This window comes from Rhopilema esculentum, unplaced genomic scaffold (genome assembly GCF_057945365.1).
Source record: "Rhopilema esculentum isolate cy_ngs unplaced genomic scaffold, ASM5794536v1 HiC_scaffold_27, whole genome shotgun sequence".
NCBI classification, from domain to species: domain Eukaryota; kingdom Metazoa; phylum Cnidaria; class Scyphozoa; order Rhizostomeae; family Rhizostomatidae; genus Rhopilema; species Rhopilema esculentum.
Genome location: NW_028300838.1, coordinates 1 through 21,340, shown reverse-complemented (window position 1 = coordinate 21,340; position 21,340 = coordinate 1). Strand labels below are relative to the sequence as shown.

The following is a 21,340-nucleotide window of genomic DNA, read 5'->3' as shown; positions in this document are numbered from 1 at the left end:
AAAACGTGAACCCGAAGCGCGAGAAAGATGTTGAGATGGCGGCACACTTTCAGGTATTATCGCTTCCTCTCAATACAGCTTTTTGTAAAATTATGTGATTAAATCCCTGAGTTTATCAACTACAAGTCATGTCCGTGATTAACTCCACATATGAATTAATTCGTGAATGACATCCCATCAATTTAGTACTCGTTTTTAAGCGGCGAAAGTTGAGCAAGGTTCTCTATTCTTCAGTGTGACTCAAAGTGATCCATTGCACATTACCAGTTCATGAAGACCATTCTAATGTGATTAGAGACAAGAAGGGTCATTCTACCAACTTTTCAGCATAAAATTTTTCACGAAAAATTGGATATTTTGCAAAGCCTATAGCCTTACTTTTATCGTCAAAATCAACTGAATTATTTCTCTTGTCTCAGGAACATTTTTATTGCACATTTGATAATGTGATTAAGAGTCCAAGATGAGTAACCCTACGCAATTTTTGGGCACAAAATTTTTCACGAAAAATTGGATATTTTGCAAAGCCTATAGCCTTACCTTTATCGTCAAAATCGATGAAATTTCTCTTTTGTCTCAGGAACATTTTTATTGCAGTAGAGACCGGAAAGAGTCGCCCTTGCAAAAATTTTATGTATTGAAATCTTTTTTGTAATACAAAATTTTGCTTTTTTGGTTGGATTACATTTGCTTTAATGGACCATACTTATTACTGTCATATATCTTATTTTGCTTTGACCCTGATAGGTATAAGCATTAGGAGAATGAAAGAACAATACCAAGGAGTATGTTTTGTTTTAAGGCCCACATTGTTTCAAAGTAGTATACAGTATAAAAACAAAGAGCATTTACGTGCGGAATTCATTGTAATACGCGAATGACAATCTGGTAGGAAAGAAAAAGAAGAAACACAAGTATTTACTTTATAAAACAATTTGCAGCCTACAACGAAATAAGCTTGTTCTTCTATCGAAAAAGTTTATTGTAATCAGCAAGACGAACGGTTCATCATTCTTTTTGTCATGAATAGCTATCAATGTTTCGCTTAAACATGGCCAGCAAGTTAGAATGCTGTCAGCAAGTTTGAATATTGTAAAGGTAGATATAGATCAACATATTAGGGGCAGAAGTATTATTGTATTCTGCACGTATTCTTCGGCTTACAAAGGGCTTCGATTCGGGTTTAGCTTTTTGAACCGAAGCTTCGTCAAGTCCCTTCTGACTCAACAAATAGTTCATTCAAAATGTATAAAATTATCAAGTTAAATAGCGGTACAAAGAAAGCCACGTCCCACTGGCCTACACTCATTCGTTATGATTACTGTGGAAAGTTAGACCCATAGTTCTTCACAGTCATGTCATATGCAAGAACAGTCTTTGGTATATTATTTCGTGACAAAACCTGCAATTTTGGCCTTTAATCATCAAATCCTTGAGCGAGAAGGAAATTTGCCGCAAGATTTTCGTTTTTCTCACAAGCAAAATATGCCTGTATGACCAGATGCTCTGGAAAACCAAGGGCTTTTAACTGCAAAAAACCGAGAGAGTTTATCAAAGTGCATGAAAGAAAACAGTACTGGTAACAATACAGCTAGCCTTGAATCTTCCAGCATGGTGAAAAAATTGCTGCCGTTACCCTTCACGGTCGACTTTTTTCTGAAGATCACCTGCCTTTAAAATGAGTCAATTTCTTTCAAATAAAGTTGGCGGGCAAAACTAATCAATTTTCATTGCAACTTAACAGTCTTTATTACACTGGCAAATGTGTTAAAAATTTTGGCTGTTTCCAATTTACACACTAAACAATTTTCAATTTCAGCTTGCATAGCTGATCCACATATTATTCATGCGAATACAGAGAAAGATATATTGTATGGTTAAGGACAGAAACGAGAGAGCCTCAGTCACTGGACATCGCCATATAAAATCGTTAGATAAATCTGATTGGAGATGTACCTTAATTACTAATTGCATCCTAAATATATTGTAAATAGTTGGCTCTTTAAAGCTCGATACAAAGCAAAATCTTCTTGCTAACAGTAAATAGATTACGTATTATTTATTAATTATTATTCCAACTAGTATCTCCCTATTATTAGTCACACCCCACTAACAAATATAAAAAATTGGCACTACCCTATAACCAGCGCTGCATCTTTGAACCATTTCATTACTCGAGAGTACGAAAGAGATTACTTCATTCAACAGAAGCCATTATCTTTTGATAAATTTTTTCCTTGGATTCATGTTATGGATAGGAAATATCTGCTAATCCTGACAAAATTACGGAGTCAGTTATCAAGGAATCTTAGAACGAAAAAAACTAATCGACGAGGATAAGCAAGACACTTCCCTCGAAAAAATTGAGTTCCTTCAAAAACATTTTTGTTTTCTTTGACTCAATTTTCAGTAAGCACAGTCCTCACTCAGGGCTGCACAATTTTCAGGGCTGCACCCTTTATAGTGTCCAACCCTCGCTCACAAGATAGCGCCGAACCCTCACTTACACAGTATACATATAAAAGCAATCTATCAATGGCTCACCCTTTCAATTGCTTCCTTCTCTTGTGGCGTGACACTAATATAATTGACACCAGAACCAGTCTGCACTTGTGGGCCACCCTCTGGTTGGCCAGCGACTTCAATTCCTTCGGTTACAGCCTCTTCCCCAGTAACAGGCTCGTTCAACATGCCAATAAACCTCTCTTGATTTTGACTGATGAGCTGCAAAAAAAGTTTCATTAAAATCAGTAGGTGTTGTTTCAAAAAATAAACAAATGACAGATGGTTTGTCCCAGAGCTGCAAAAACATCAAATCCTAGGAACTAGGCTCCGAAAAACTTTCACGCGTTTGCTGAAAAATGTTATCTAAAATCAACATACCAACAAATGAGCACAAGTAAGAAAATATAATATTTTGTTTCCAATGAATTTGACAATGAATGTTTCTTATTATCGGTCAGACAAGCAATAAACTTAGTGTTTAAAATTATGGTACATTAAAAGTACAAATAAAGAAAGAGGAATATGCTAAACATTTTCTTGAAGCTTACTCAATTACTAAGCAATGCAATTTTTAGAGATTATTTATACAATATTTTGAAATACTTTTGAAGGCAATAAATTATAAAATTAATTTATTTGTCTTAAAAAATAAATGGATTCTTCCGACAATATTGTTTAATGTTTGTTTTTAGGAGGGGGGGGGGGACAATTCATTATAAGAGAACTCAACAACATACAAACAAGCGATAAAACAAAATTCTTCGGTAAATATTGAATTTAAAAAACTATTTTTACAGCTAATGTTCATTCAGCTATCTTCTTAACTTATCTGGCACTGAAATTTGTTTAAGTGTTTTTTCTCAATACATTTGCAAGAATATATTAGCAAGCCCATTTATTAAGTTTTATCAACAAGCACTTCTTGCCATTCGGATTGCTACCCACCTTTACACTGTTATTAGGGAAGTTATGCTTAGCTGCAATATAAAGGTACATACCTGAAGCAGTTCTGGGTTTGCTTGTCCAAGTTCTTGAAGAAGCTGCGGCAACACGGCCGGATTTGATTGCACTGCGCGACGCAGAGCCAAGAATTGTGGTTGCTGTTGTAAGAAGGTCAATGGATCCCCTGTTGATTCAGCCTCGGATACCATTGAAGCTAAAAAATAGCATTTCAAGGAAAACAAAGATTTAGGGACGCTGAAACAATTTCTGTACAGGTTGGCTTTAAAACAAACCGGATAAGAACTTTCAAATTATACTGACGATATCTTTAGCTGTGAATGAGACAAAATAATTCTGCGGTAAAAGATGACTTTTTCAAAACATTCCTGTAGCATTGTGGTAGAGGGATCCACAATCTGACTTTAAAGTCCTTCGACCATAATATTTCGCTTTCCCCAAAATAACTGCTTAATTTCAGTCGCAAGCTTATTTTTGGCGAATACAACGAGCCAAAACTCTGTGTGTCTTACTATTATGATTTCATCCAACTGCCAGCAAAATTTGTCACGTAGAATAAATACCAGGAAGAACGGAAACATACATATAACTGTGAGATGAAAAAAATATAACTTGTAAGGAAGAATCGTGCGGTTGACAGGGCCCTTGTTGCTACCAATCAAGGACACCTAAGCATTCACGTCATTGAAAAGTGCTGGTTAGAGACGATCATTACTTTGCCTAGACAAAACTGAATTATTTTTTAGCACAGACAGAAAGAGTTCTGTTGAAATATATTCTCAGTTCTTTGATGTATCAAACATCATTCTGTTATAAAGGTTTTAGCATCACTGCATACCATTTAGTAGCAAAATTAACAAAAGTTTTGCTTTCCATATAAATAACAGCTTATTAGCCACAACAGACAGTTCTAACCAAGCACTGGACCAAATTTGAAAATCTTTCGAATGTCAAAAGAAGAGGCTTCCAAGTGCATAGAAAATGTTATGGTCGTCACTTATACTCATAAAAGGGGAATACGATGTATGATGAGAAACTGAGTTCTGTTGAGAAGAAGAAGAGTCATACCATCATCTTCTGTTCTACCGGTTGAATCCGCTGCCTCTTGAGTTTCTACCTGGACGTCAGGAATCGATCCCTTCAACAGAAAAGAAATTGTAACTTAGGTATTAAGCTTCCACACATTTCGGTGAAACTCCTACAAAAGGCCCTTTTTGGCATGGAGAATTTGAGAGTTGAATAAGAATTGAAAAAATATATTGAGAGAGAATGTGACACGACCAGGGCAGGATTGAAACCCACGACCACACCGTATGTTGTTGCTCTACCAACTTCTCCAGTTATTGTAGCTGCGATGGCCCGTGGTGTGGAAAGTCTCCCGTCATTATAGCAGGTCCGGTGTGCATTGCACTGGATGCTGCGATGGCTCCACTGCGTACTTGATACAGGGGGGGGGGGGGGGGGGGAGAAAAGTGTATGAATGGCATGGATTTGAGCTTGGATTTAGAAACGTGACCAGGTGGCTTAGTTGGCACTTGCAAGGGCCTTCGTTTCGCTGGTCACGGGTTTAACTTCAGCCCTGGTCGTGTCACAAGCTCACATCTTCTCCAGTATAGAATACTTTGGATGGAATTTAATATTCAACAACTGATTACATTGGCCTAAACGAAAAAATTCGTCCAAATAAATTTCCAGCTTCTGCTGCGAGCTAGTCTTTGCTCTCTGTAAAATAAAGTAAATTTAATTAGCCACTCAGTAGCGCAACAAACCGTCATTAGGTATTCAACAGCTCTGTCTGGGTTGTTGAAGCTCGCACGCAAGGCTCTTACGACCTTATCTCTTTCAAAACCCATGGACATCATCTCGAGGACCATTTTCTCGTAGTCTTCACCAACAACTGCAAGGCAAGATGGCAAACTTTAGAGCTAATAATGCAATGATCTGCAAAAATAAAAAAATATTCTTGGCTTTCTAGCTACCATTCTTTGCATATGACTGGCTGGATGGGAACAAAATGGAATAACAACCAAAGTGATTATATTTGTATAGGTACTGCACGTCAAAATTCGTGTTTCTGCAACAATAAATCGGATGAAGAATCAGTTTATGAGAGCTTACAATGAACAGTTTAAGCAGTTCAATAAGGCAGCATCTATTTTTTATACAGAAGACATGAAAACTCTATATAAAAACATAGAAAAGAAATTGTTCTCACCGAGAGCTGATTCAGCACTTAATAATGAACTCTGGGGTGTACTATCCGTTGTGGTTGTTGATGTTGTGGAGCTAATTAGGGAATTAACAAGATTAGTTCATTCGTTCTGCATCACTATCGGATAATGATCGCAGAAAGGCAGGTCTATTTCCAGAAAAAATATTTTATTAATGAACATCTTTTAAAATTCACATCATGTTTAATTATAGACACATCTGTTGAATAAACACTTAATTACATGCCTTGTAGCAGGCAAATACAGTGAGCATGCCCCGCTGGTGCACTTATTTTAATAGCAGAGATAACTTAATTGAACAGGGAGGAAGGTTGCAACATATCAAAATTGTCTGTTTAGGATTGTATTTAAAAAAATCCACAATACCACGAACAATGAAGGAATCTTGAAGCCCTTACTAAAATATATATAATATCAAAATTGCCCTTACTAAAATATCTTCAAACTAAAATATCAATATTGTCTGTTTAGGATTGTATTTTAAAAAAATCCACAATACCACGAACAATGAAGGAATCTTGAAGCCGTTACTAAAATATATATAATATCAAAATTGCCCTTACTAAAATATCTTGAAACTAAAATATCAAAATTGTCTGTTTAGGATTGTATTTAAAAAAAATCCACAATACCACAAACAATGAAGGAATCTTGAAGCCGTTACTAAAATATATATAATATCAAAATTGCCCTTACTAAAATATCTTGAAACTAAAATATCAATATCGTCTGTTCAGGATTGTATTTGAAAAAAACACACAATACCACGAACAATGAAGGAATCTTGAAGCCCTTACTAAAATATATATAATATCAAAATTGCCCTTACTAAAATATCTTCAAACTAAAATATCAAAATTGTCTGTTTAGGATTGTATTTAAAAAAACCACAATTAATACCACCAACAATAAAGGAATCTTGAAGCCCTTAAATGTAACAGCAGATTAAAATTCATTGTCCCCCCATACTTATGACAAAAGAACTGGTACAAGTAACTTATTGAAATCTGATTTGATTTTACCTAGCCTGAGTAGTTGTTGTTTCTGTGGATGAGACAGTAATAGGTTCTGCAGATTTAGCTTTTTCCTCCTCCTTTTTGTCATCAGTTTTTGATTCGCTTGTTGGTTGTGCAGGAGTAGCAGCAGCTGAACTCTTTGCAAATAAAAATAAACATTTATCATAAAATTATCTGGATCACAGCAGAAATACACCAAATATAACATAAAAAGCATAGTCAAGACATTCCTAAAGATTCAACTGAAATAACACATCAATCGTCAACAGGATAATATGCAATAGAATTAGCACAGACTGAGTCAAAAAATTCAAACAAAATATACTGATTTAAATTTAAGTGTAATTTGAGCTTGGCAGACATAAAAAAATTTCCCAAATAAAAAGAGGTATGCTTGACACAAAAAGAATTACATTGTCTTGCAAATCTCAAAGTACCTTTTACATAATAATAAGCATCCTATCAAAACTTGGCTTGATTAAAGATATATGCATGTTCTACTAATATTGAAATAGCAGATTCCACAAGCACAATAGAAGGATTTTTACTTTTAACCAATTATTTGAAACATTACATATTTAATGAATGAAATATATTGTGATGAAGATCGGTCTTAATCCAAAAAAGCCTAACGGAATTTGGGGGACCTTCAAATCCAAAACAGGATATTTTGAAAATCTGCAGCACTAATTGTTAAACATAATTTACTATTACCACTAAACCATGTACTCTCTTTATTTAGTAATTGCACTTGTTGACATCTAGCTACAAATAAATTAATCAATTCCTGATTCAACTTTATTTGCGATCTTTATTGGCAGTATTGTATTTTCTTTCATACCTGTGATGCAGGGGTTGCTGTAGTTGCCGAAGGAGTTGCGTCTGATGTTGCCTTTGGCTTGGGCTGTCAAAAATATTTTGTTGAGTATTTATAAAATTAGCATGAGTCTTAAAATTATGATTAGTAGCAAAAATTGAATCAATAAAAATATATGTTCTGGAGTATTCCAGCCTACCATATTGACAATGATATGCATGCATGGTTCTATTTTGCCTTGGAAATTGTCATTTCTAAATGACAACTTAAAATTGACAAGCAAAGAGCAGGATGGGTTCTTCCAAAGTTCAAAAATCACAGGTCCTCATTTATTAGACACTGTTACATTGCATGTCCTCTGGAAGCGTAGTTCACCCGATTTAAAAGGTCATAAAATATTGAGGTGGTAAATGCAGACAAAAATGGCACTGCAATTACCCCCTGCCCTCCTCTTGATAGGCTTGCCTATAAGCAAAGCGTAATTATGAATCTCTACAAATCTGACTTGTTCTACATCCCCTTGAAGAACACAACAAGCAAACTTACCTTAGTAACCATAACAACCACAAAGTTTTTCACAGGATCTATTTCATACTCTTTAATCATAAGTTTTCCATCTTCAAGAATCTTGCCTATTGGAAATACGAAAATCATAATTTTTGAAAAATTGCATAGAAATAGCAAAGGTTAAATGCTGTAGGAGGCATGCTGTAGGATGTACGGGATTATAAATACACATTAATTTAAACTGGAATCATTCAAATATTAAACAAAAACATTTCACCTGGAAACTAAATTATCAAATGTTGACTGTACTTGCAATTTCCTGTTAAATTTAACCTGTTCATATTTGAAATATTTGCAAATTGCCACATAATTTCAAGAGAAAACAAAGTGAATGCACTTCTCAAATGAAACCATTAATTGTTTCTCTTAAATTGTGCTTCACATACCTGCATATATTAGTTTTTGTCCATCCACAGGAAAATCGCTCCCTTTTTCTTTTTCTATTTTTCCTTTCACATCCTTCACCTGCAATTATTAACAAATTGAAATCTTAATGAAGCAGAACCTTCAATTTTACAAATAAACCCTTATTTGAAAAAAATTAGTGACATTGATAAATAATTATTTTATAAGTGATAAAATATAAGTGACAGTTGGTTCCATTGACAAATAATTCTTTTATGAAGTTAAATTTTCATAAATGATTATTTGCAGAAAAAATATTTCTTTATACATATTTTCTGTGTGAACCTATTCACAAAGTGATAATTGAAAACAGATTTAGCACAGTATTCCTTTCCTTTATCATTCTTTGTCATTTTCTACTAGAAATTATTTTCAACTGAAAAAATATTAAAAGAAAAAATGTTCCTTTTGCCAAAGTAGAATCTTATAGACTTCATTGATGCAACTGTGAGATTCTCATGAATAAGCTGGGCTTACATATTGCTACAGTTAATTGGCTTTTATTATATTTTCTCAACTTAAGCCTTTGGAAACAAATGACACTGTAGACAATATCTACATGTTCCTACTGAATTCTCTTTATAAAATGATTAAAGGTTAAAAAAACAAATTAGGACTGTTTATTGTGGACCTCTGCAATCCCCATTGTTAAGAAGTATAAAAAAGATTCCAAATGGTTCCCATAGTAAACATTGTATAATTCATTAATGGCTCCAGGCAGGTAAAAAGGGAACCATTCCGAAACTTATCATGCATATGTAGATCTTTGCTTAAGATCTGTAGATCTTATCTTTGATATTAACTTATTGAAGGAGAAAATTCTATTGGTGATAACTTATTGAAGAAGAACAGTTTAAAGTTCTCCTTTAAAGTGCAAGGGAACTGAAATTGGTGTAAGAAAGAACCAACAACAAAAATTGGGACTGATTACAAGAATGCTAATGATGCTTTACCAGTATTTTCACCAGAAAGATAAATGCAAACAAACATCACACTAAGGACAACTACATAAAATCTTTAATTCTTACATAAAATATTTTGTCCAAGCATTTGGGGCTTTTTTGAAAGGCTAAACAACTCATTCAATATTTATTTCAAAATTTTATGATATATGCCATTTAATTTGAGTTGCCTAGAGGATACATATGAGATTGTTGCACTGAATGTATTTATGTAAATGAGAAATGTTTAAAAACAGGGCTTTCAATGGGGGGCGTGCGATAGCGTGTGAGCGTGCAGGCACGCGCCCAAGGTTATTTTTTAGATCGATTAGTTGTGCACCCAGTGTAGTGATAAATATTTATCTTGAAGAGCACGATTACTCTTCTATTTATAGAAACGGAAGTTTGACATTGAATCCTTGTTTCAAGCTTTCCTTATTCTTGAGCCATTCCCATTGCTGGCTTTTATAGATAGTTGGCTTTTATTAGCTATGCTTGTAAATATTTTATCTTATACATGTATAGCTATTTTATACCTCTTTTATGCCAACATTGTAAATAAAGAGTTAATAATAATAACAATAATAAAGAATTACTCTGGCCCACATCGCTTTGGCAAAAACGAAAACGAAGGTTTTCCCATTACTCTGTTTTGTCATTTTGTTTGTGCCCATCTTGAAAGAGCTAATTGAGTCTGTTTTTGATTCTCTCATTAAAACAATTAGTTTTTAAATAACTCTGTCCTCCAATGACTTCGTATTCGCTGTTCCCATTAAAAGGATTCATTTTCAAACAACTCTGTTATTTGGTTGATAACTATGAACATCATTATCAGATGTCTCCGTTCTTGAGCGCATCAATGGGAACACAAAATAAAAAACAATTCATTTATTTCCTTTTTCCTACGAAAGCGGAGTAATAGGAACAGGGCCTGATTTCCAACGGACTTACACATTATTAATTGCCCCTCTGCCATTTGATGGGTACAGGGCCTTCTTTTCGTTCTATTTGCTAAAGCTATTTCTGTTTGTTTTTTCCTTTAACTTTGCTGAACACAATTGAAACTTTGCCATGTTTCTAAAGTCACTGGAACCTCTCTATGTCACACAGTGCCCTTCACGATAACTCGTGAGGGAAACATGAACATAACTATACAATGTGCAGCATTCAATTCATTTATTAAAAGTTTTGCCAAGTTTAATGACTCAATAGAAAAAACTTTTATCGCACGTCCCACTCTTATCGCGCAAGTTTTTGGCCGCACGTTGATTTCTGAACGTGAAAGCCCTGTAAAAATATATTATTTTGATAAAAAATAACACCAAAAAATGCAAAAACAAGCACATTCAGCCTCGAATTTCACTCATGTTTACATTCAAAATCTAACGCAAAGACTACTGTATGCAAATTTTCTGTTAAATGGGGGTTAATGTCAGTGAAAATGAAGTGAATTATCATTAATGTTCTTTAAAGGCTGGTTTTCCACCAAGAAAGCATTCATGTGCCATCAAGTCACAAGGCCAAGTTACAGTAAAACAACGATTTAGAGATGCAATGATACAGGGAAGAAATCATTTCATACTTCTACATTGTATTGATATATGAAAAAACTACCCCAATTATCTATGTACCCATACCACTTTGCTTTTGCTTTATTAAATAAACTTTGCTTATTCATGATTGTGGGATTTTTTAGAACACACTGGTGAAAGAAGATTCACTTTTGCTAAGTTTTTGTCAAAAGCTCGAACACTCTTAAGTTTCTCTACCCTCCTCTGTTTTGCTTTCAATTTTGTTCACATATCGGCTTCAAAAATCCATAAGAAATGTGATCTAGTTATCAAGTATAAAAAATTCCACACGCTTTAAAAAATTCGACTCGGTTTTTTCTCTCAGTTCGAATATTAACGAATTATTGCTTTCATCATCACGTGCATGCAATATCGAATATTGCAATTAACAATAAATTCCAAATAAATTAAAAATAAATTATAAAAAATACCAGATCTTCATCGCTGACTTCTATCTTGAAAGATTTCTGCTGAAGAGTTTTGAATGTAATCAGCATCTTTACAAACTTTTTAAGACAGATAATTCTTTTTAAGCGACTACAAGAGCTTCAACAGTTGACTAGGCCGTTCAATGGAACATATTCGTCATTATCTCCCGATTACGAGGCTATACTTTCTTGAAAACTCGCTGTTACGTCATGACTGAAATCATTTGGAAATTGCTCGAAAATCATTTTATTTTACTAACCGGGTGCCTTGCAATGATTTTTAAGACAAAAACATAACCTTTTTTAATTGATAGTCAGAAATCCAAAGTTTAGGCTTCACTGTTGCATTTTCAGAGCAACTCACAACTCTTGGCTTCTAAAGTACATCAATCACATTAGCAAACATAGAATTAACGACTGTCCTAAATGAATTTCTTAGAGTACATTTCTTTCTCTTTTAGCTAATCTGGCATTCTTCACCTTCATATTCTATGGCATAATGACGTAGCATGGTATGCTTTAAGTAAGTTTCTTAAATTTTATTGGCATTCTGCACCAAAGTTGTCACAGTGCTACCTACTAACGGCATGGTGTTAGAAGGTCTATGCACATTATTAATCTTCCATGTAATTCCTTATCTTGTCAATAAGTTTGGGTGGGCAAAACTTTTTTGAATCTTTGAGATGAAAATTTGAAACTGAGATAAATTGATATATTGAAATCAGATCGTCTTCACATCAAATGAAAACCAATGGACAGAGGACTGGGCCTTGATGCACAGCCCCTGCCTTGACTCGTTAGGAGGGCAACAATTATCAATTCTGACACGGAAAGTCTTTCGCAAGTAGGTCTATGGTGAGACGTAGGAAGCACCGTAAAAGTGAGAGTGCATGGCAATTTTTGAAATCTCATTTTCGTGGTTGTCTTGAAGGTTTGCTTAGATGTCATAGGATCGTTTCCTTTTCAAACAGGGGTGGCGCCAGAAATCTTCCGACAGAGGGGCTGGAGCTTCCGACAGGGGGGCTAAAATGACTAAAATAAGCAGTTTTCGTACGTAATTTGTCAAATTTGCTCCGACAAAAACCTAAAATTTCCTCCGATGGGAGGCTAGATGCTTCCGACGGAGGGGCTGTAGCCCCCCTAGCCCTCCCCTGGCGCCACCACTGTTTTCAAATATCCGCTTCTTTTATTCTGGAAGAGCTGTAGCTATTATCTCTAAGTTCTAGCACTGGTCCTAAACAAAGGAACCGTGGAAGAAAGGGGGGGGGGTTGGAGGCTTAAGTTTAGCAACTTTGGTGTTCAAGCCTTCGAGCCTGCCATGAAGAAGAAGTAGAGGTCAGGGAGGGCCAATTATAAGCTACCCTATCCAACAAATCTTGATTTCTAGAAAACTTGCAGGACCTTTTTGTTTTTCTCTAACATTCACAACTTTAAGGAATTACCGGACCATATGACGTGCTTCCGATACCTGTTTCTATATTTTCAAGGGAAAGAGTTATTTAAAAAGGTAAAACTTGACACACTGTTTTCTGTTTGGGGCTCTTTCATCTTTAATTAATATTCAATACTCGGTCCAGCCAAAACGCTTTCATACTTTGTTATGTCCTTAGATTCCTGAAGTAAATGACCACGAAATAGCATCTGCTTAAGGAAGCATGAGTACTTTATCACAAGCTAAGAAAACAGTCTATATTGGAATGTTTGTTGGCGAGATAAGTCTTACTTGCTGTCTATTTTGGAGATAACTGTGTACTATACTTTAAAAAACTCGATGAAAACACAACTAGACAATAACCTGCATGATGAAGTGTCTTTTATCGGCTTAGTCTCTTTCATTGGAATTATTTTGTTTTTTGTGAATCTTTCAAAGAGCCACCTGTCATGACACAGCTAAGGAAAGCTACTTTGTTGATATGTTGGAATATTCATATGAATAAGCACATTGTTCGATGCTTTTAAAGAGCGTCTATTTTCAATGAATCCGGCCAATTGGTATCGTATGATTCAACAGCCAACGTTTTGCTTAGGCCAACGCTTCTTTTTGGGCCAAAGCTTATCAAAACCTTTAAATTAAAGTCTTTCATTAGCATCTATACGTAATATAACAGCAGAATTTAACAGTAGGCATCTTAAGAAGCGAATAGGGGAGCAGAAATTGGGTTCAAAGCACCTTGAAGACTTTGGCCAGGGTTGACATATTTGCATATTTTATATCAAATTTTGCATTTTTAGCATAATTTGTAGACGATTTGCATATAAAATTTGCTTTTGGCATATATTCTAAACTTGAGAAAATTCTTACATATTTGAAATAAATTTGCAATATCACACAAAGAATGTTTTTAATGGCTTCTTTATTCAACCGAGTTGACATCTTTCTTCGCTTCGTTTAATAATTATTTGGTATAAGCTGGAAAAGGCTTTTCTCAGTATTACCCTTGTTTCAATCTTGAATATGAGGAAACAAGGTCGTACGAAAACTCATTGCTGTATAGTGAAATCGCTGTATACGTTTTACAACGCCTTACTTCCATTCAACAAGAACCTTTTGTGAAAACCAAAGGGAAATTTTCCAAAAACTAGTGATAAGTACTATTATAAAGACAGATTTATCATACATCCATATAAGGAGTCAACGTTCTATCATACCATTCAGTGCTGCAACCAATTAGATATGTGCATACTATGTGGCTAAGGGCTGCTACAAGGTAGGGCATTGATGGTTACGCGGGTGTCCTGTTCCAACAAGGTTATAGCAAGATGGGCGTTGTCAAGAGAAAACCCAAGAACAAAGTCAATATAAATTTGCAAGACAAGGAGCCTGGATGATTCTTAAAGTTTTTATATTTACTGAGAGCCCAAATTAGTGACAATTTGCAGATATCAACGTGTTGAGAAACGTGAATGCAAGATTACGACCGATTTTTCCACACATTATTCGTACCCCCGGTCAATCATCAAAAGCTTTTAAGGTTGCAAGCTGCTTAAGAAAGCGTTGCTGATTGGCTGCTCTGGTCAAGCATCATTCTTTGATTGGCTAGTGTACGCTATCGAAGCTGCTTTTAAACATTAATGACAATAACTTGAAGCTACAATTATCAACAGCAGGTGAAGGTTAGAGAGGGAATTATCAACCCGGAGCATCGAAAGATTCTGGATTAGTTAAACATGGCTAGAATCTTAATTTGCTTCTTGCTTACGCTTGTTCTCTTGGAGACATTGCTGCAAACTGCCAACTGCACAAACCACACTACTAACACAACACATGGTAATGGAACTAAAAATGGCACAGGTTCTGGAGATCCAAGCTCAGCATCAGGATTCAACTGTAGCATGACAACAGTAATCGGTCTTTTCGCGGTCATGGCTCTCTTTGGCTTCATTACCCAGTAGATGCACAAACTGTTCAGCAATCTAAAGAACTTATTTAAACTTGATGGATATCACAAGCTCGCCTATTGTCGTTGAAGATTAAGAGGGAAAACTTCGTGAAGGAACTTTGCGTCGAATTGCTGACACCTGCCAAGTATTTATGGCGCATTTTTAACTTAAAGGGGTTTTAACAGTCTTTCTAGGAAGTTCATTGCTGTAACAGTAAACTTGGATATCGAGCTCTGGAAATTCTAGATTTTAACATATTTAATCGATATGAAAATATCATAGATTTCATCGTCAATTTGTGATTTTTTGTAGCAGCTCTCTTTAGGCGCTCGCAAGGTTTGATTCGTACGGTTTGAACAGAGATTGACTTTGGTCTTTCTTCAGCTTTTCATCATGCTCACCAGACAGCCTCATTGGTGAACTTAATTACAGAACAGATAAAGTGGTTGAAAAAAGGGCACAATGAATCGATAACTTCCATATTCAATCTTCTTTTGAGAAGGTAGAGTCTTTAATTTCAACGCTGCCTTAATAAAAGATAGTCATAGAACCCACCAAGAACTTCATACCGATGAAGCAGCTTGATTTTCCTGCCTGGTTTGAATTGGAAATCATAAAAACAAGATGTTTAAATTTCATCCTGTTAATATTTGAATGCTAACAAACCATTAAATTATGCATATGTTTTTTAAAACAGCATGTCAACAGACGCATATACTTCTAGCCCAAAATGCGCTTTTGAATATTTGTTAGTCAAAACCAAAAACGTTCTACTTCCGGTGGCTCTATTGAGAATAATTAATCGCTACAATAAAGTTGTAAAAGGCAGGTATTGATGAGGGCTGGAATTGACAACACGGGTGGGGATATTTGTAGGCTGTGTGCATCCCCTGCTATTGCAGTTACGTAATTTAATCGAATCGTCGAATCATGCTACTAATCCAGTTTGTTTCATGCAAACAGGTAATAATCTTGGAAGGTTTCCCGAAATTTACCGAAGGGCCTTGAAAAAGGAAAATCAGATTGATCCAGAAACGTCCTCTGAAGATTAAAGCCTAAAATTATGTGTCTGCGTCTCTTACAAGGGCCTCCGACGAAAGGGGGACCGGGGAGGAACTTTTTTGCAAAACAATAAAACTTTTGAAAAATTATTTCGTAATGATTGTTAAAGTCTCCCTTGCTCCCCCCCCCACTTTCCAACCTGCGTCAGAGCCCATGCTTACGACAAAGACCCACTTATAATTGCCGGAAATAACAAAATAAAAATCGCTACATCTGAGGTAAAGTCAAATCTAAAATGAGAAAACAACATCTCCAAAAATTGCCAGTGACAAATAGAGTAAAAAGGAATGGATAAGATATAAACAAAACATATATTGCAGCGTCACCTGAAAGGTGATACCGGGGAATATTTTCACTATCAGCAAGAGAGGCCCGAGAGCTCACTAGATAGGAACGTGAATATACCTGTGAATTGGTAAAGATTTTAAGAAAAAGAAAGCTCTCTAAATCAATATAACTCAGAAATCATTAATATCAAAAACATAAATAATACAGGTTTTCTCAGTTCTCGATTAACTGAGGCTCTTAAGACTCAATGGAAATAATGATGGTTCGTCTATAGTCTAAAGATTCATTTAATCAAGTATCGTACCCCATTGTCGAAGGACCAGGGACATACGAAAATTCAAAGCAGAATGAATAATCAATTCTTCTTACAAAATTAAACAAGTTTTGTTTTTCTCTTCCTTAATATTAAAGCGAATACATGCTATTTCAAGATAAGGTGCTGTTTTTATTGGATTAAAACTACATGGCTCTTTGTGTTTTAAAGCAATAAAGACTTTGATTTCAAGCATCTAATATGATTCAATTTGGAAAGTAGTTGTACAGTATACTTTGGGCAGTTATAACTTTGGGCAAATTATAACTGACAAATTTTCAAATGTGTCAAACACCCACTACAGTTAAAAAACCAAGGGCTTACAGTTAAAGTACAGTAAAAAGGGTGTAGCCTGCTGGCGAATGAAGCTGTTCAAATATCGAAACCAGGGGCGTCGCCAAAGGGGGTACTGGGCGGGAACTTCTCCCGCAACACTTTGTCTGTTGGCACATAAAGAATTTTTGCCGGGCAAAAGAAGAAATTTTGCTTTCACCCTGTAACATTTTTGCAACAATTGTAACCTATTAACATTTCTGTAGTAGTTCAACTTTCAAAGGATGGCACTTAAGTGTGAATTTTGAAGAAGAAACGCATGAAAGGAGCATATAAGATTATTTATCTTATGACCACACCCTTAAAGAATGAGACACGTCTTTTTTTCGGGAAAAATAGCTTTCGCACTTCTCTGAAAAAGTGTTTGGGCTTTGCCCCTGAACGACACACCAATCTTACGGTGTTCTTCAAATTCCTGAAAGAATTGTACCAAAATACCGACAGGTTAATTATTAGCCGGATGGCTACAGATCTTAAATGACATCAAAAAGCAGAGCGGAATTGAACATATGGCAAAGCTTTTTAAACAAAACGTCTACCAAAACTGTAATTTGCTTTGAAAGACCAATCTTTCCAAAATGAATAATGCATACATCACTAGTTATGTGAACGCTTTATATGATAAGGGCACCAGTTGGAAAATAGCTGGATACCATTGAGAAACCAACAAAAAAGCTGCTATTCTCTACTAGTTATTCTTAAACTGTGTCACTGTGACAAACTCAATATAATGACATGCTATTGCGGTTAATTCAAACTTAGGGAACCATTGAAATGACGGCTTATCAAATTTAGTGAAAGCGCCTATCAACTTTTGGAAAATTATCTAAGACAAAGGGAAAATCCCCACACGAACAAGGCTTTGTGTCTTCTGCATCAGTCATCCCGTTATCCAAACCCTTCCATTACCGGACTAACGGGTTTGTTTATTCTCTTTTACTTGTTTAGGTTCAAATTAACTACTATGTAATCCATATTTATCATTCAAAATATATCAATTAATCATAACGCCCTCAATAAATTCAGAACCAAATTCTCGTCACCGAAAAGGCGATTCGCCCGTCCCATAAACTATAACTTGCCCAACATTATCAAATTCGTTCACTTTCGTGCTGTTCATATCCAAGATTCTGATTCCGCTGATATTCTAGGAATAGGAAACAAAATAATAAACTTGCACATTTGGGTTGAGAATAATCTGCATAAATGTAGTTGATAACATGAGAACAAAAGTCAGGTAGAAGAAATATGCTGAAAACGAAGAGTTGATCGATTGACATTTCCGTCAATTTGAACACCTTCGTAATAATTTTTCATTTATATGCATCGTCGCTTTGCATCGCTCCTGCCTACTGTTCACTGCTACAGTTTGCAAATCTAAATCATATATTACTCATTTCGTATCATTCGTCGTCATTTTTCGTTGTTTTCTCTAATGTTCAGAAATATTTTTACAGCTTATTTCTACAGACTTCATAATGCATTTACCTCCTGATATCAGTTAAGCCTTAAAACCCAGCTAAACACAACGCTAAAAGTAAGAGAGATGCTTTGGGGGGGTTACAGGCTACAAAAAACTAATCAAAGCCAGGAATAAGATAAACCAAGAATATTCACGACAAATAACTGTGAAAGAACAAACATTCTGGCAAAGATGTAAATCACATTAGCAAATGACTTTCTACAGAACCTGTCGTACCTGTAAGCCAGTGCAAGTTGGCACAATACTAAGGTCTAGATCTATAGATGAACCAGGGGGTAGTGGGCCTAGAACCTACAAAGCAAGAAATGTTTTCCGATATTAGAGTGAAAATCGAAGTGTAAATGGTCGGATGGGTACTTATTTGGTAATACTTAAAAATGTCCTTAAAAATTTCTTCTTAATTGAAAAACTGTAATGAAACGAAAGAAATGAAATCTTATTTGCGTTATACTTCTAGACATCTATATAACATCGGTGGCTGCATTGCAAAAACAATTTTTGGGAAAGGCCATTTTAACATTAGGCACCAAAGGTAAATCTGATATCCTCTAACATTCATCGAGAGAATGATGGACTTCTATGACGGCTAATATGAAAGGTTCTACGCTGCATTTTGGAGACTGACTAGAAATGTGTTATCCAAAGAGCTATCAACTATTTATATCATTTGTAACGTACAGGGTTTGTAGATTTTTTCTAACTTTGTTCCACCTGCTAATATACTGGCGGGTTCACCTCGCAATAGCCGGGAAGACCAAAAGCCCTGCAGCTCTCAGCCGCAACCTTTTCATTGACTTCCAGCACACTTTTTGCATAAATCAAAAAAGGCGTATGTGCATAAATTAAAAATGATAGCAATTCAGTCAATCAAACATAATACCACTATGTTGTAAATATACTCTCTCCATTTGTGAGAGTTAACAATTTATACGAATAGAACTTTAATTGAGGTTTGTTAATTTTTAATGGGCATTTCGATATACCAAAAGAGTTACAGCACGCTTCAGGTGACATTCAAAAAAACCATTACATGTTTCGGGGCTTGAACTGAATGCAGTTTGATTAAAGATGATATTGAAGAAAAAGCGAGTGCAGATAGAATTTTATCATCATTTTAAACTCAGAAACGAGATATCTGTTTAAAAAGACGAGTTAGAAAACTTATCTAAGATACCCTGAATGGACCACAATTAATTAAGCCTTAGCAGAATTCAAATCTAAAATTATGCTAAAAGGAAACACCAGGAGAGATAAAGTCCAAAGCAGTTATGAGGGCATCATTAAGATTGATCTTTAATTTATACTGGCAGTGACGTTCGACAGAACCATATGAAATGAAATAAATATTGCGCAATGACAGCCTTTAGAAACCTATAAAAGATAGTCATCTTCGTTTTGAAAAACTGATAAACAACTTGAGCCCAAAGCGACATAAATCCTTTTGATGAATTGCAATAGTCAAACGCTTACTGAGTTTTCGTTGAAAATGCAGCTTTCTTTTTAAGATGTCATAAAAAGAAGGACAATTTTACTTAGGCTAATAAGCTATTCTACATTGTAGGGTATAAATGATCGCGTTAGATGTTGGCACTGTAATAAAGTAGTAAAGGATTTCTTCATGAAGCTAAGGAAAACAAAGATTTTTCCTCCTTCTTAACTCTTAACTAATTTTCATCAGATTTAAGTGAAGCTGAAATCGGAAAGCTAATTATTAAACGAAATCACTCTCAGGTATCCTCGCAAGTTGTTTAAAGTTTGGTCTCTAGTTTCTTCGAAAATGTCCCTATTGTTAATCCAGAATTAAACGAGAATATGTTGATGCTGGAAATATTCTGTTTATGAATCCTAACGTTGGCTTCTGGAAACCGCAATCTCAAATATCGTTTATGAGAAAGCTGAGATGAGCGTTAGCGTTAAATAACAAAAGCCAGGATCATAGAAATGGAATCAGAGTTAGTTTACTTTAGTCCGTTAAAACAACGGGATTTGAAAAGTGTTGAAAAGAAAAAGCATTTACACTTGTTAGGGAACTTAATTAATGACGACTGAACCTTAGAATCGATGAAGAATGCCTTGGAAACGAACTCTGAAGCATGGCTACTAGGTCAACATCTGGTGATGTTTACGATAAATTATTCATGAAAAAGTGGTATTGACACGAGCCATGTAATTCTCTGATTAAATAGAAAAAACGAACCAAAAAAGCATCATCTTCTAGGGAGATTCGACCCAACTAAATGATGTTATTCGTTAAACATAAGTATTTGTCAAGTTCATTGCAAAGAAAGCAAAATATAGCTTAATAAAAATCCAAGGCTTTCAAAAACCGATCTTTAATGACATAAAAACACCGGACACCTCTAAGTACTGATGAATTATTTGTCTTCACTGCAATAAAAGCAATCAGACAACAGGTAATATTTTGAGACCTGTGTCTATAAACAAGACAATAATTCTGGTTCAAATATTACCCGGTCCAAAGTAGGTCCAATTCAAGAAATTAATCAAATTTATCTCACCTTTCCAGAGACACCACTCCAAAGTAATCCTCCGCTCTTAGGATCAGTTAAAAACAATTTAACCTCCATTTTTGACTCCCTGTTGGAAACACACGAAGTTTTAGCATTCAAGTCATAAGCAGGTCAATTCAGCACTAATGTTATAGATTTTGTTATAACAAACATTTCTACAACACATTGATGATATTTTCCGTTTCAACTTCATAAAAACACAGCCATAAAAACACGTTCATAAAAACCTTCAAGAATTAGAGTGATTGTCAAAAATAGCTGGGAAACCTCAACTTACAGAATGCAAACTTACAAGGCAAGGCTACATTATGTTCTCAACTTTCAATGTTGCTTCTAACTTTTGTTATTCTCACCCGCTACCCCTAATACTGCAATGCTGACTTCTTTTCTCGACACCTTCAAACAGCTTTCATTGATTTTTACTCATAACTATCAAATGTCGAAATTAGGCCAATCTGACCAGGGGGGGGGGGGGGTTAAAGTAACTACTTCCTTTCATAGTCTTCTG

The 21,340-nt window shown here is 35.2% G+C and overlaps 2 protein-coding genes across 2 annotated transcripts; both read right to left on the bottom strand.

Moving 5' to 3' along the window:
* Positions 1 to 847: 847 nt before the first annotated feature.
* LOC148957424 (lysine-specific demethylase RAD23B-like) lies at positions 848 to 11,604 on the bottom strand. The gene is made up of 11 exons (XM_089115338.1): positions 11,445 to 11,604; positions 8,483 to 8,561; positions 8,076 to 8,161; positions 7,554 to 7,616; positions 6,719 to 6,849; positions 5,681 to 5,751; positions 5,235 to 5,362; positions 4,534 to 4,603; positions 3,504 to 3,661; positions 2,545 to 2,724; positions 848 to 1,528 (listed from the first exon to the last, which is right to left on the bottom strand). The coding sequence occupies exons 1-11, from the start codon at positions 11,508 to 11,510 to the stop codon at positions 1,418 to 1,420; spliced, it is 1,143 nt and encodes a 380-aa protein (XP_088971464.1). The 5' UTR covers positions 11,511 to 11,604; the 3' UTR covers positions 848 to 1,417.
* A 2,995-nt stretch (positions 11,605 to 14,599) lies between these two features.
* LOC148957423 (putative trafficking protein particle complex subunit 13 homolog) lies at positions 14,600 to 21,237 on the bottom strand. The gene is made up of 3 exons (XM_089115342.1): positions 20,821 to 21,237; positions 18,518 to 18,592; positions 14,600 to 17,965 (listed from the first exon to the last, which is right to left on the bottom strand). The coding sequence occupies exons 1-3, from the start codon at positions 20,887 to 20,889 to the stop codon at positions 17,858 to 17,860; spliced, it is 252 nt and encodes an 83-aa protein (XP_088971468.1). The 5' UTR covers positions 20,890 to 21,237; the 3' UTR covers positions 14,600 to 17,857.
* Positions 21,238 to 21,340: the final 103 nt, after the last annotated feature.